This window comes from Hyaena hyaena, unplaced genomic scaffold (assembly GCF_003009895.1).
Source record: "Hyaena hyaena isolate Hyena2069 unplaced genomic scaffold, ASM300989v1 scaffold_1345, whole genome shotgun sequence".
NCBI lineage: Eukaryota > Metazoa > Chordata > Mammalia > Carnivora > Hyaenidae > Hyaena > Hyaena hyaena.
In genome coordinates this window covers 96,807-110,665 of record NW_024081981.1, presented here as the reverse complement: position 1 = coordinate 110,665, position 13,859 = coordinate 96,807, and the positions used below count along the sequence as shown (strand labels likewise).

Below are 13,859 nucleotides of genomic sequence, written 5' to 3'. Positions count from 1 at the left end.
GGAAATGTAAACTGATGCAACTATGGAAAATATGGAGGTTCCTCCAAAAATAGAAATATCACATGATCTAGTAATTCCATTACTAGGAATTTACCTAAAGAAAACAAAAACACTAATCCAGAAAGATTAGTGCATAACTCCTATGTTTATTGCAGCATTATTTACCATAGTCAGGATATGGAAGCAACTCAAGTGCCCATTAATGGATAAATGGATAAAGAAGCTGTGGTATACATATATGATGGAATATTACTCGGCCATAAAAATGAAAATTTTACAATTTGCAACAATATGGATGGACGTAGGGGGCGTTATGCTAAGTAAAATAAGTCAGAGAAAGAAATATAATTTTTTCAAAGAAACCAGCTCCTGGTTTCATTGATATACTATTTTGGTTTCTTTATCATTTATTTCTGCTCTAACCTTAATTATTTCCCTTCTTCTTCCAGCTCTATGATTATTTCTTATTCTCTTTCTAGCTCATTTAGGACTAAGGTCAAGTTATTTAAAATTTTTCTAACCAAAACTACACTGAGGTATCACCTCACACCTGTCAGAATGGCTAAAATTAACACAGGAAACAGGTGTTACCAAGGATGCAGATAAAGGGGAACCCTCTTACCCTGTTTATGGGAATGCAAACTGGTGCAGCCACTATGGAGAATAGCACGAAGTGTTCTCAAAAAGTTAAAAATAGGACTAGGACTAGCAATTGCACTATTTACCCAAAAGAAATAAAAATACAGATTCAAGGGGTACATGTACCCACATATTTATAGCAGCATTATCTACAATAGCCAAATTATGGATAGAGCCCAAATGTCCATTGATCAACGAATGGATAAAGCTGTGGACATGCGCGCGCGCGCACACACACACACACACACACACACACACACAGACACACACACACACTGGAGTATTACTCAGCCATTAAAAAGAATGAAGTCTTGCCATTTGCAATGATGTGGATAGGGCTAGAGTGTTACAGACTAGGCAAAGTAAGTCAGAGAAAGACAAATACCATATGATCTCATTCACATGTGGAATTTAAATGAAACAAAACAGGGCATGGGGGAGGGCACTTATTCGGACGAGCACTGGATGTTATATGGAAGCCAACTTGACAATAAACTATTTAAGAAAAAAATAAATGAAACAAAAATGAACATGGCAGTGGGGGAGAGGAAAACCAAGAAACCCATTCTTTTTTTTTTTTTTTTTTTTAATATTTTTATTTATTTCTAGGAGAGAGAGAAAGAGAGAGAGAGAGAGACAGCGTAAGCAGGGGAGGGTCAGAGAGAGAGGGAGACACAGAATCCGAAACAGGCTCCAGGCTCTGAGCTGGCAGTCAGCACAGAGCCCGACGCGGGGCTCGAACCCACGAACCTCGAGATCATGACCTAAGCGAAAGTTGGACGCTCAACCGACTAAGCCACCCAGGCACCCCCAAGAAACACATTCTTAACTATAGAGAACGGATGGTTACCAGAGGGGAAGTGGGTTAACCTAATGAGTTAAATAGGTGATGGGGATTAGGGAGGGCACTTGCTGTGATGAGCGTTGGCTGTTGTATGGAAGTGTATGGAAGTGTTGAATCATTAGATACTACATTTGCAACTAATACTATGCTGAATATTAACTGGAATTTAAATGAGAACTTGGAAAATAATTTAAAAATTAAATTTAAAAAAAAAAGCAGTAAGAAAAGGACTAATCCCAAAGTGGAAAAATAGTTCTCATTTCATTTCTCAAAGGAAGTACAAATGGCAAGTAGATATGAAAAGATGTTCAAATTCAATAATCATGGAGCTGAAAATTACTACTATAATGAAATATGTTACATTTAGAATGGCAGAAATGATAAATCTGTAGATGCCTTGTGTTGATAAGGACATAATCAAAAGCAATGTTTATAATACACCATTGATAAAAGTGTAAATTGGTATAACCATGTTAAGATATACCAAAGTTGAACATTAACACATTGAATGACATAACAATTCAGTTGCAGGAATATACAGTAGATTGTAAAGTGAAGTTCATTATGAAAAACTGGAATTGGCCAAAATATCCACTGATAGCATGTAGATATGTAAACTAAGGAGAAAATGTTACACAGTAGTAAAAATTCGTGAACTACAACTACAATGCTCAAAGAGCAAATTCAAACAATTTTATAAGCACATACATATATAGAACTATTGTTCAAATGATGAAAGTAACTGGGACATACAAAATTCATCGTATTGGCTACCTACTGGAGGCATGCCAAAAGGATCGAGTAAGGACTTGGCACAGGCCATACGACAGTATTAAGTTTTGGCTCTTAAATCTGGTGGTAGCCTTCTGGCTATTCATTGTATTATTTTGCTTTAAATCTACATATAGTTAATGTGTGATTTTGTCTTCATCAAATATTACACAATGAAACACTTTATGTCCAGCTTTGCATGGCACTTGATATTTAGCAATTGGCCACCATATTCATTCTTCTTCTTTAAAATGTATTGAAGCAGAAGCCAATAATGACAGTCATTAATCAAGACAATCAAAGGATTACCATGTGAAAGGAAAATAAACATTTTAAACTCAGTAAATTATAGGAGGTATATTTAATTTGTAAAATAACTTACCTAATGTGTCACATTTCTCTCTAGCTCCACAAATGTCTTCCCTTGAAACAAAAAATTGTGAAGCACTTTCAGAAAACTTTTTTGCAACAAGTCAAAACCAAGATAAAGAAGCTTGAACTATAATGTGACTACTACTATAAACTGCCTTCCAAATCCGGGTCTTATTAACCTCTCAATAATTTAAACCCAGGGTATACACCTATTGTATATATCAATAGGAGCTATAGAAAAGTGATTGTTGTAAATAGTTAAAGCTTTAATCAGTTCAGTAACAAGCTTTCTAATCTGGGGCTGGAGTGTGGGCGTCAGCCTAGGCAGTGACCCCTCTCCTCAGTTCCTGGGCCTCTCCTCTGTCCAGCTCCCCTTTCCAAAGCCTCCTGGCCTGGATTCAAGATGTGACCCCTACTGCCTTGTCTCAAAGCTCCATTCCTCCTCCCTCACAGTAGACCTCTTCCTCAGCCTCCTCCCTTTACCCACTTTGATCTCTCCATTCATCCCCACTTGCCATCTGTGCTCACCTCTCTGAATCCACCTTATGCAGTATGTGTAATATAGTTTACCCTTGACACTTCGGGGTCATTATGAACTTCAGCTATTATTCTCCACCAGAAATGATGTTTTCAGATATCACCAAGTTGCTCATTTTTTTCTTCTTCTGCATTACTTAGTCTCTAATCAATTTGACAGTTCTCTGACCTTTTCTACATGTCAGCTATTTTACATGGATTAAGTGTTTCATTTCAGGATCCTAGAAAGCAAATTCTCAGTCTGACCCCTAAATGGAAGAATTATTTCCTACTGTCAACCAATCAGCCAATCCTAAAACCCAAATATTCTGGTAACCATCAGTGGTGCTGAAGCAAAGGCATTAATTAACAATATACAGTGGTGCTTGAAAAATAGATATTTTATAATAGAATAAGTTGTTTTTCATATGTAAGCATGTTAATATCCATGCAAATGCAGCCTAGGAATTAAGATACATATTGAGCATCAAAACAAGGAATAGGGTTTTCTTTTGCTTTTTTTTTCTTTTTTAAAGTACAAATAGTCCAAAAAGTGGGCAATCAATTAAAATTCAAAAGCTCTTCTAAGTGATTGAAAGATCAAGTGGAGAATGAACATAACCTGTTTTCAGTTCCATAACTATGTTCATTTCCAAGTATTTTTCCTAATTCTGTCACTGATCAGGAAATTATTTTGCTTCAGTCAATCCATTCCTCAGCAACCTAACAGTGCTAATTTCCTAAGGAATCAATTTGCAGTTTGGTCTGCAAGAGCAATGTTTTCTTTCAATAGTATCTTTTGCAATACAAGCTCTCATAGAATACTTCCATGTGTCATCAATAAAGAATTAGGTAACTAGAGCAGGGATCATGCAGAGAGAAAGGGTAAACTGCGGTTGGAGGGTTATTTCTAAAACTGTACCTAGTGATAAGAACAGCAGTGTCATGGTGAGCAGGGTGAGCATCATCAAGAACATTCTGAGTTTGTTGCCATAAACAAAAGTTACGCAATGTGGTAGCTGCATTGTAACTGATGACTGGTCCTTCCTGCACACACAAAAATAAGCAATTCAATAATACATTAAAACATCCACAGCCTCTTTTCTCCAAGCTTGTCAGCATCCTTGCAATTTATCAGATAGCATTTTCAGAGGCAAATAAAGAAGTGGCATCATCTCTCCTTCGTATTTGTTCAAAAATATCCTAGAATATTTAAAACATCAGGATCGAAAGGGAATCTAGTGAAACCTCTTCCATATAACCAATACTTAGGATCAAAAAAACTTGTAAAAACTGTATTTTAAGTCCTTCAACAACAGGATTATAAAAGGGAATACCTCGTTTTAAATTATTTCCTTTCTATTCTATCACGGTGTAAGTTAATCACTCCCACTCAATTTCTTAGGTATAAATTTTAGAAATATCTCCTTTCTAGTAACAGTTCTGTAATCTATATATAAAGTCTACTACTCTTAAGTACTCTTAATACTACAGGCCTGTTTCTTACCTGTTCATTATGAATTACAACTAATTTCACGATTACTATGTTGATGAAATTTCCAATACTTGAGTCCTTGTATATTGCTGCAACCTACAAGGGGAAACAAAATGTATGATTAACCTTGTAGAATGTTAAACATCAGAGTTCATTTCTAGTTCTTGATAGAACTGCACTTTATTAGTGACCTTTTAAGAGCTTTGATATGAGAATATGTTCTTAGTGTTAAGATCATATTGCATACACTTTCAGATTTTATAATACAGTCCTACAGATGTTGTAAATGTCAATTTGAGGTATTAACTCCTAAAAAATTGTGTTGAAAGTGTTTACTTTATAAAGTATAAGATCAGATGCCTAAGTGAGTTATTTCTTCTCAAAAGTAACTTGAATCATGTCCTAGAACATCAATTGTCTGTCGTAACTGCACACTGTAATCTCCTAGGGACCTTTTCACAAAATCTGATGCCCAGGCCACATTACCAATTAAATCAGAATCTCTAGGGTTAAGACCCTGGTATCAGTATACCTTTAAAATTTTCCCAGTATTTTTTAATGATTCCAATGTGAAGCCAAGTTTGAGAACCAGGAACCTTAACCTTACTACTGAGACCCATCCATGGATCAGCAGCATTATATCACCTAGAGTTGATCAGAAATGCATAATCGCAGACCCCCACCCTTAACTAGTGAATCAGAATCTGCATTTTAACAAAATCCTCAAGTAATTTGAGCACTCAGAGCTTGGAAAATACCCTTGAGGATTCAGCAGGCATTTCACTTCATTCTGTGTCACAATCCCTAATTTACATAACCATTATACTCCATAAAGGTATAGAAGTTTTAACTACTCTCTTTTTGGTAGTTTTAATATTTTCCAAGATGGCTGTATATTTCCAATTCTGAGTATGCTTAAAATTTTTAATGGTTAGCACTACTGGAATCCATGGGGACAGAGTCATCTGAAATCATTTAAGGAACCCTACAAGAGGTCACAGGTCACCACCTGGTCTTTAATTCTCCAAAACCGAAAAAATCTAATTCTATCAAGCCCTCTACATGGGCTCAGTTTAGGATTCCTGGGTAAGGTGCTAATTCACTAATTCATCTCTTCTTGTAGCCTTCATAGAGGTTTCCACTGCAATAGTAGTTTCATCCGTATCCAATGCCTCCGTCTTGCACTCCTTTCAAGACAATCCCCTCAGGACCTGGGCCACCTGTGCAATGAAAATCATTTCCAAACATAGACAATAAACTCTTTGACAATGGTCTCAGTACCATTTTTCTTGATAGGTCTCCTCAGGCAAGGGGGGAGAAAAGCAAAACTTAACTACTAAGACTACACTAAAAAGCTTTTGCACAGCAAAGGACACCATCATCAAAATTAGAAGGCAACCTATTAAAATATTTACAAATAATATATATAACCGGGATTAGTATCAAAGATATATAAAGACCTTAGACAAAAAGCCATCTGATTCAAGTAGGGCAGAGGACCTGAAGAGACATCTTTCCAAACATGACATACACATGGCCAACAAACACATGAAAAGATGCTCAACATCACTAATCAGGGAAATGCAAACCAAAACTACATCACTTTACATCCATCAGGAATGGATAGTATCAAAAAGACAAGAAATATCAAGGGTTGGTGAGGATGTGGAGAAAAAGGAACCCTTGTGGACACTGTTGGTGTAAATAAAACTGATTGCAACCACTGTGGAAATCAGTATAGAGGTTTGTCAAACATTAAAAATAGAAATACATCGTGATCTAGTTATTCCATTACTGGCTAGTTACAAAAGGAAAATCCTAGTTGAAAAGGTATATACACTTGTGTTTATTACAGTGTTATTTACAATAGCCAAGATATGAAAGCAATCTAAGTGTCCCTGATAGATAAATGGATAGAGACACGATGTATATATATATCTATATCTATATATAGATATAGATATAGCTATCGATATCTATATATAGATATAGATATATAGATATAGATCTAGATCTATAGATATAGGTATAGATATAGATATCGATAGCTATATCTAGATATCGATATAGATATATATAGAACAGTATTACTCAGGCATAAGAGGGAGATCGTGCCATTTTCACTAACATGGGAGGAACTTAGCAAGTATAACGCTAAATGAAATAAGTCAGACAAAAGACACATATGGAATCTAAAATGCAAAGCCAAGCATTAATAAACCCATAAATACAGAGAACAGGTGGTTGACAGAAGGAAGGAAATTGGCAAAATAAGTGAGCAAGTGGGAGGTATAGGCTTCCAACTATGGAATAAGGAGGATAAAAGGTACTGCACAGAGAATATAGTCAATGTTATTGTAATAGTATTGTATGCTATTCCTGTATAGCACTGTAGTTTTCATATGCTATTTTTGTTATTTTTAAAAAAAATATTATTTATATTTTCAAAAAGAAAAAAATTAACATTTGGAAGTTCCCCCCATGGGAAAGGGGTGACGGAGAAGGAACAGGACTGGCTCCTATGCAGGTGGCACGTCAGGTGCAAAGGGCTGAGCGATTGGTCCTGGGATCTTTGTCACACAGCATTAATAATAGAATCTTTTCTTCTTGGTCGGTTTTTGTTTTGTGTTTTGTTTTTAGAAAAGGGGGTTGAGGGAGGAGAAACAAAATCAGAAAAATGCCAAAAACCATTTTCCAGAACATCTAAAAACAGAGAACCACAGTTCTTGTTGAGACAGTATGAATTCTGGATGCGTTTTTTTTTTCTAGTTTTCAACACCAATAAAGATTTTTTTGCAAAAGCCACCATATCAGAACACTCATCTTCCAGCTCAGATAACCTCCTTCCCTTTTGCCTTTGCTGGTTTTTCATAAAAGGATAAAAGGAGATATTCTATCCTTGCAAACAGTAAGTGCTCACAACGAGAGAGCTCTGCTGACATTCACACGGTGGTGAAGAGCTTTCACAAACATCCAAGTTTCCGCACAGTTGGATGGACTACAATTTCCCTCAACATAAATACTGCTTGGAATCCACAAACTGAGTTTTGAGAAATTCTCCAAACTACACTTATCAACACAGCATAACCTGTAGAGTTATCAAATCACAGTTGTATATTTGAAACTAATACAGCATTGCTTGTCAACCATACTTAAAAAAAAAAAATTCTGAAACCTAGATCACGATCTTCTGGACCACTACCCAGACCAACATAGCTACTGCTTCAGAAGGTATTACTTGTCTCATCCTTTTGATGAGTATCCAGCATCTACACCTTGCTTTGTTGGCTAGCAATCCAGAGATAGGGAAGACAGACACTGATCTTGTGGATCTTAGAGTTTGCTCGAAGTACTCATGGTGGAGCCCTCATTCCATCAGCCAAAGAGTGGTTTCAATATAATAAGTAACCTATAATAAGTAATCAATAATGACTGCTGCGATTTCTTTTGCTACATGGAATAATGACCAGAAACAGAGCCAAAAGCATCTCTGGAAATGAGGACACTGCAGAGTTGGCATGGACTTCAATACACATTCCAGAACCTTATTCTTTTAGCTGTGCAGCCATAGGTATTTACAGGTTGGTCATTTCTACCTACAGTGGTGCCTTTGGTAGAAGTGGTAGTCTTGTGGGGTTGAGGAGAAGTACAGGGACAAATAGTTAGCCATTTCAAGCAGATATGTTAGCCCTGCAGTATTGCTTACTTGAAAATGGGAATTGTGGAAATTTGTAACTGACTTGATATTTTCCACGCAACTTTAAAAAAAAATACATACCTTCCATGGAAAACAAAGTGTATTCACACTTGTAACTTCAGAGGTATCCTTTGATCCAGTGAGTATAACCGTGGAAGCTCTTTTAAGTCAAATTACAAAATGCAATACACCTCAAATTTATGCAAAGTCTCTTTTCCCCTTAAAAACAAACAGTTGTGGAGACTTCTAGATCACAGGAGGCCATGCATTCCCAATACTTCACACAGAAAAGAGCTTAAGTATTATGAATTATCTACATGACTAATTTCTTCACTCATTCCTCTAAATATGTGGGCTACAAATGACAGTCTGGACGTTATAGTATCAGCTACAAAATATATTCATAATATTGAGCTTCAGAAGCAAACAGATGTTGCATCTTTAATGAAAAGTGACCAATTTGTAAGATATGGTGTATACATATATATGTATGTATACATAGGTCTATGTGTATATATATATAGATATAGATAGATATGTATACACACACACACAATGAAAGATTACTCAGCTATACAAAAGGATGAAATCTTGCCATTTGCAATGAATGGATGGAGCTAGAGAATATTATGTTAAGTAGAAAAGTCAGTCAAATACCCTATTATTTTACTTGTGTGTATTTTAAGCAAACAAATGAGCAAAAAGGGGAAAAAGAAGCAAACTAAGAAACAAACTTTTAACTATAGAGAACTGATGGTTATCTGAGGGGAGAAAGGGAGGGGGCGGGTCAAACTGGTGATGAGGATTAAGGAGTACCCTGGTAATGAGCACAAGGCAATGCACGGAAGTGTTGAATCACTATGTGGCACAAGTGAAACTAATATTACACTGTAGGTTAACTGGAATTTAAATAAAAACTTAAAAGAAAAATAAAACCTCATTCTTCCAGAGGTAAAGGAGACAAAAAACAGCTCAACCTAATTCTTTACACAATCTCCCCAAAAAACCCTCAGTTGACATTTTGCTTTTATGCTAAAATAGTATCATTAAGTAATTAAGGGCATCCTATTTAATTGGATGCATTTTCTGTTTTATTTCTAGACCTCCGTAATGTATGTGCTTACATTCAATATACATACATTTTACTGTATGTGAATATTTAAAGGTGTTACTGTATAAGCAATTAAACTGAATTATGAAGCAGGCAGATGACAAGGACCATTTCATTATTCAGAGGCTTTTGTAATTGGCATGTACAATGTGCTTCCTTTATCCTCAAACTACCACCTCATAGTGCCTTGCCATGATGGTAGGGTACCATGTTTGCTACTTTTTCAGGACTACATTCCTAGATTTATTAGCTTTAGCTCTGATTACTGTATCTTATAGAAGATCAGCATTCTACTCCTTAAGTCCTTCTTATTAGCTCTTGGTACAAAAATTTCTCTCCGAACTCTGATGTGTTTCATGCCCTAGCCCTGACACTACCCTGCTGCGGATACTTGACCATGGCCTCAGAGAAGTCCTTTGCAGCCAGAAGACCTTGGCTCTAGTTCTAGCTCTATTGCTAGTTACATGAAAATTGGTCAACTCTGGAAATGGACTTCTCTACTTTTTGTCTCAATTCTTGCAACCATGTGGGGACCCCAAGCACCCCTGGTCACAATGCCATAGCATATTCAATTTGTATTTGCCAGATGCTATTGGGGGAGAAGAGTGTAGGCCATTTGTGTTTTAAAGCACAAAATCATCCCATGGCTTGAGAAATGTGAGTAAAAAAGTTAAATAATCTATTTGTTACTTCTGTGAAGATACCTAACAAATCCACATTATCTAGGAGAAGTATTTAACACAAATGCTTCAACAGTTTTTTTTCATCTTCCCATGGAGCATGTCACATGACTAGTATCCCATTCCATAGACTACACCATAGAAAATGCTAGATCAGCTTTCTTAAGTAACCTCTACTTCTACAGAGCCATGCAATATTGATATATAACTATAATCACTACATATTAACTACATATCAGAGTGCTGTGTTTCAGAATTTCATTGATCTAATTAGAATGTACTGAGTATTCTTTAAATGTTTGTTCCCCTAGCATATCAAGTTTATGTTTCTTTTTTTTTTTTAAACATGTTTTTAATGTTTGTTTATTTTTGAGAAAGAGAAAGAGAGACGGCGTTTGAGTGGGGAAGGGGTGGAGAGAGAGGGAGACACAGAATCCAAAACAGGTTCCAGGCTCTGAGCTGTCAGCACAGAGCCCAACGCGGGGCTTGAACCCGCGAACTATGAGACCATGACCAGAGCCGAAGTCGGATGCTCAACCGACTAAGCCACCCAGGCGCCCTTGAACACAAGTTTTTATACAGTACAGTTTGATAACAGGGTCTGAGGAGACCAGGGGGAAAAAGTAGAGAAAAATATTTGGAAAAATTGAGTGTTTCTCTGTAGACATTATAACAAAGATATCTTAACTTTTTAAATAACCTAAGATATCTTTTCTAATAAGCTAAGATGATTCACAGAATCAACTAAACATCGCCACTTTTTTTGTTGTTTTAAAAAACATCTATCCATTGTTAGAAGGGAAAATTAGTCAGATTCACGATCAATCAAGCCCACTTTTTCAAGTTCCCTGAGATGACACATACTGATATACAATTACACAGCATAACGTTATAGCAATAAAGTATTCACAACGATCACTTAAAGTCCAATTTCTATTTCACCGAACAAATCCTGCAGGATAAACTATATCCTTACACTCGGTTGTTGCTATAAATTTATTCAAATCAAGAAAACTGTCATATTTAAAGCTCTCGAAGGAATTTTGGCACAGACGAAATCATTTTGTTAAGTCCCTGAGCTCTTTAACAGGCTGGTTTTTGTACTGTGTCTTCCCCCAGCCACCTGGGCCACTCACCGCCTCCCCTGGCCCCACGCTAAGTCTAGGTCAATATTTGATGCTATAACCTTTCGAACCCACTGTGCTCCAAAGCCGCATAGCTCGGAGGACGGGCGCAGCAGGAGTCCCCTCCACCCCCCAAAGAGCATCCCCTATAGTTTCTCTGATGTGTATTAGCAAGATGGAAGAGTCAGAGGGGGTGCGCTTCACACATGTGTCTTACTTCTCAAGTTGCCTACAACGAAGAGTCAATGTTTCAATGTCTCCAGGGCTTTATGTCTCAGATGCTCATCCAGACACTGGATGGCAAAGAGGTCAGTGTCGGTGTCAAACTTGTTGGCGAACAAGTGGTGCTTGCGTAGCATCCAGTTCAGGTCACCTGCTCCGAAAACACACACGGAGCGCACATGGACCCCGCTGCAGGGCGGGTAGGGGGCACCCTTGGAAACATCACCTTCAAAGTACTGCCACTTGACGAACCTCGCGATGGCATGCATGTCAGACATGTCATACTTCTGGCTTAAGGGCAGCGAGCCGGGGACTTCGGGGATCCTCTGGATAGTGGCCCAGAGATACTCATCAGGACTGTATGTGTCTTTTGCCCACTCCATAAACTTCTGGATTTTTTCATTCTCCAGCACGTACTCCACATACTTCCTGCTGACCACAAAATAGGCACTGCCTGAAAACAGAGGTGTTTCGAGAGGGGGGTGCGTTTTGTCAGTTCCCGTGTTGGTCAGCTTCCCATTAACAACTGTATAATGCTTTTTCCACCTTTCTTTTTTATTGGATGGCATTCTCTCGCTCTCTAGGTTGTTTTCACCCATTAACGAGTTGAGCTTCCGGACAATTTCCAGGTTGGTTTTAATAGGAAAATCCATACCGCAAAGATTTATCAAGTACTTCCAGTGTGCACTCATCTGGTAGAGATCCTGCATGCAGTTGAGGTCGGCCTGGACCCGGCTCCATGAGGCATATACCACACTCTCCAGCTGACTGGCCACGAAGACATTACTGAAGCAGGAGGCAATGCCCATCACCGCGGCCAGAAAGGACTCCTCGGATTTTTTGTCCACGTGAATGCAGTACAAATTCTGAGGCATGTAGATGGCCCTCAGGAGCCTGTCAACCATCTCGATTTTGTGATGAACCACTATGGAATAGGCAATGGGAAACTCTGCCTCTTCCTTACTAAGGGGTTCAACGATATATTTGCGCCTCTTGATGAATGAGTTACAATCTCTGGTCATGTTTATATAGTCACTGGTTGTCCATCGAGGGCGCTGCCTAACTTTCACGGTTAGAATTTCAAGCTGTACCTTTTGGATTTCATCTACATCACCCTGTAAAACTTTGGTGCAGTTAATATTACTATTAGGATTCTCCCCCACCAGCTCCAAATGCCCCACACTTACAAATTCGGGCTTCTGATGAATTCTTAAAACAGAGAAGGTGACAAGGGAAAAAACAAGAAGCAAGAAGTAGTATTTAGTGGGATAAGAGAAAAGTCTCCTTCGCAACAACTTTCTCAGCATTTCAAACAATGATGGGAGGATTTTCCTTAATTAAGGGCGGGCTTCCAGGCTTCAGGCAGTCATGATTTCTCTTCTCTCATGACCTTGCGAGTTGTCAGTTCGCATTTATCAAGACTGCAAAGGCGGCTTGAAATGGAGAACGGCACTTTCTGCACCGGGCACCAGGGCAGTTGGGTTCGGTCAGTTCCTGAGTGATCCAGCAGATCCTGAGTGATCCAGCACTCTGCAGCCCCTCAGCAGGGGGGTGGTGGACAGCGGCTGGGGAGGCCGAGCGTCGGGAGCAGAGGATGACCGGGAAGTCCCACTCCACCTGGGCGGCCCATAAGGCCCAGCCTGGATCTGCAGACGACCTCATCCACCGGGGAAGAGAAGTGTGCGGCCCGCCGGGGTGCCTGGGGCTCGTTCTGCACCGAAGGAAAGCGCTGCAGCGAGCCGGCCGCCGGGGCGCAGGAGGGTGCGCTACCGCGCGGCACCCCAAGCCCGCCGCGCACTGGCCGGGGCCCGCGCTGCGCTCAAGTTTATGTTTCTTTACAAGTCTCACAAAACAGTACTTCACGGATATTTAGCAAAAAAAAAAAAAGTAAAGAAATGATATAAATTCTTTTTTTTAAATATTTTGAGAAAATTCTATGCAAAATACACTTCCTGCAAATCATGAAGTTATTGTCACCATTAACTGACCAACTATTTTGAAATTTGCATATACAGCTTCAGAGAATGTACATATGGCATGTTTAGAGGCTACCTTTTTAAAAAATTATTTAGCCACTTTTGAGATAATGGACATATTAGTTTTAGGTATACAATGATTTATATATAGATCATATACATGATACATATAAATGAAATCACAATAACTTATCTATCACATAGTTAATATTTTCATTTGTGATGAGAACTCAGATCTACTCTAAGCAACTTGCAAATATACAATATTCACCATGTCAACTATTCACCATCCCATGTGCATTACATCCCTAGGACTTAGAACTCAAAGTATTTACCTTTTGACCACACTCACCTTCAAAGTCTTCAACAGAAAACTGATTTAAACAAAGTGAAGAGACTGCTTACAAAGAGC

The 13,859-nt window shown here is 38.3% G+C and overlaps 2 protein-coding genes across 2 annotated transcripts in view; both read right to left on the bottom strand.

Moving 5' to 3' along the window:
- ADAMTS20 (ADAM metallopeptidase with thrombospondin type 1 motif 20) overlaps positions 1-13,859 on the bottom strand; it is a 166,573-nt gene that overhangs the window by 106,433 nt on the left and 46,281 nt on the right. The window contains exons 5-7 of the mRNA XM_039223448.1: positions 4,650-4,733; positions 4,065-4,189; positions 2,637-2,677 (exon numbers count right to left, since the gene is read on the bottom strand). Of these exons, the coding sequence (XP_039079379.1) occupies positions 2,637-2,677; positions 4,065-4,189; positions 4,650-4,733 (250 nt within the window). The remainder of the gene's footprint in view (positions 1-2,636; positions 2,678-4,064; positions 4,190-4,649; positions 4,734-13,859) is intronic.
- Positions 10,806-12,779, bottom strand: LOC120225185 (beta-1,3-galactosyl-O-glycosyl-glycoprotein beta-1,6-N-acetylglucosaminyltransferase). The gene has a single exon (XM_039223445.1). The coding sequence runs from the start codon at positions 12,776-12,778 to the stop codon at positions 11,492-11,494; it is 1,287 nt and encodes a 428-aa protein (XP_039079376.1). The 5' UTR covers position 12,779; the 3' UTR covers positions 10,806-11,491.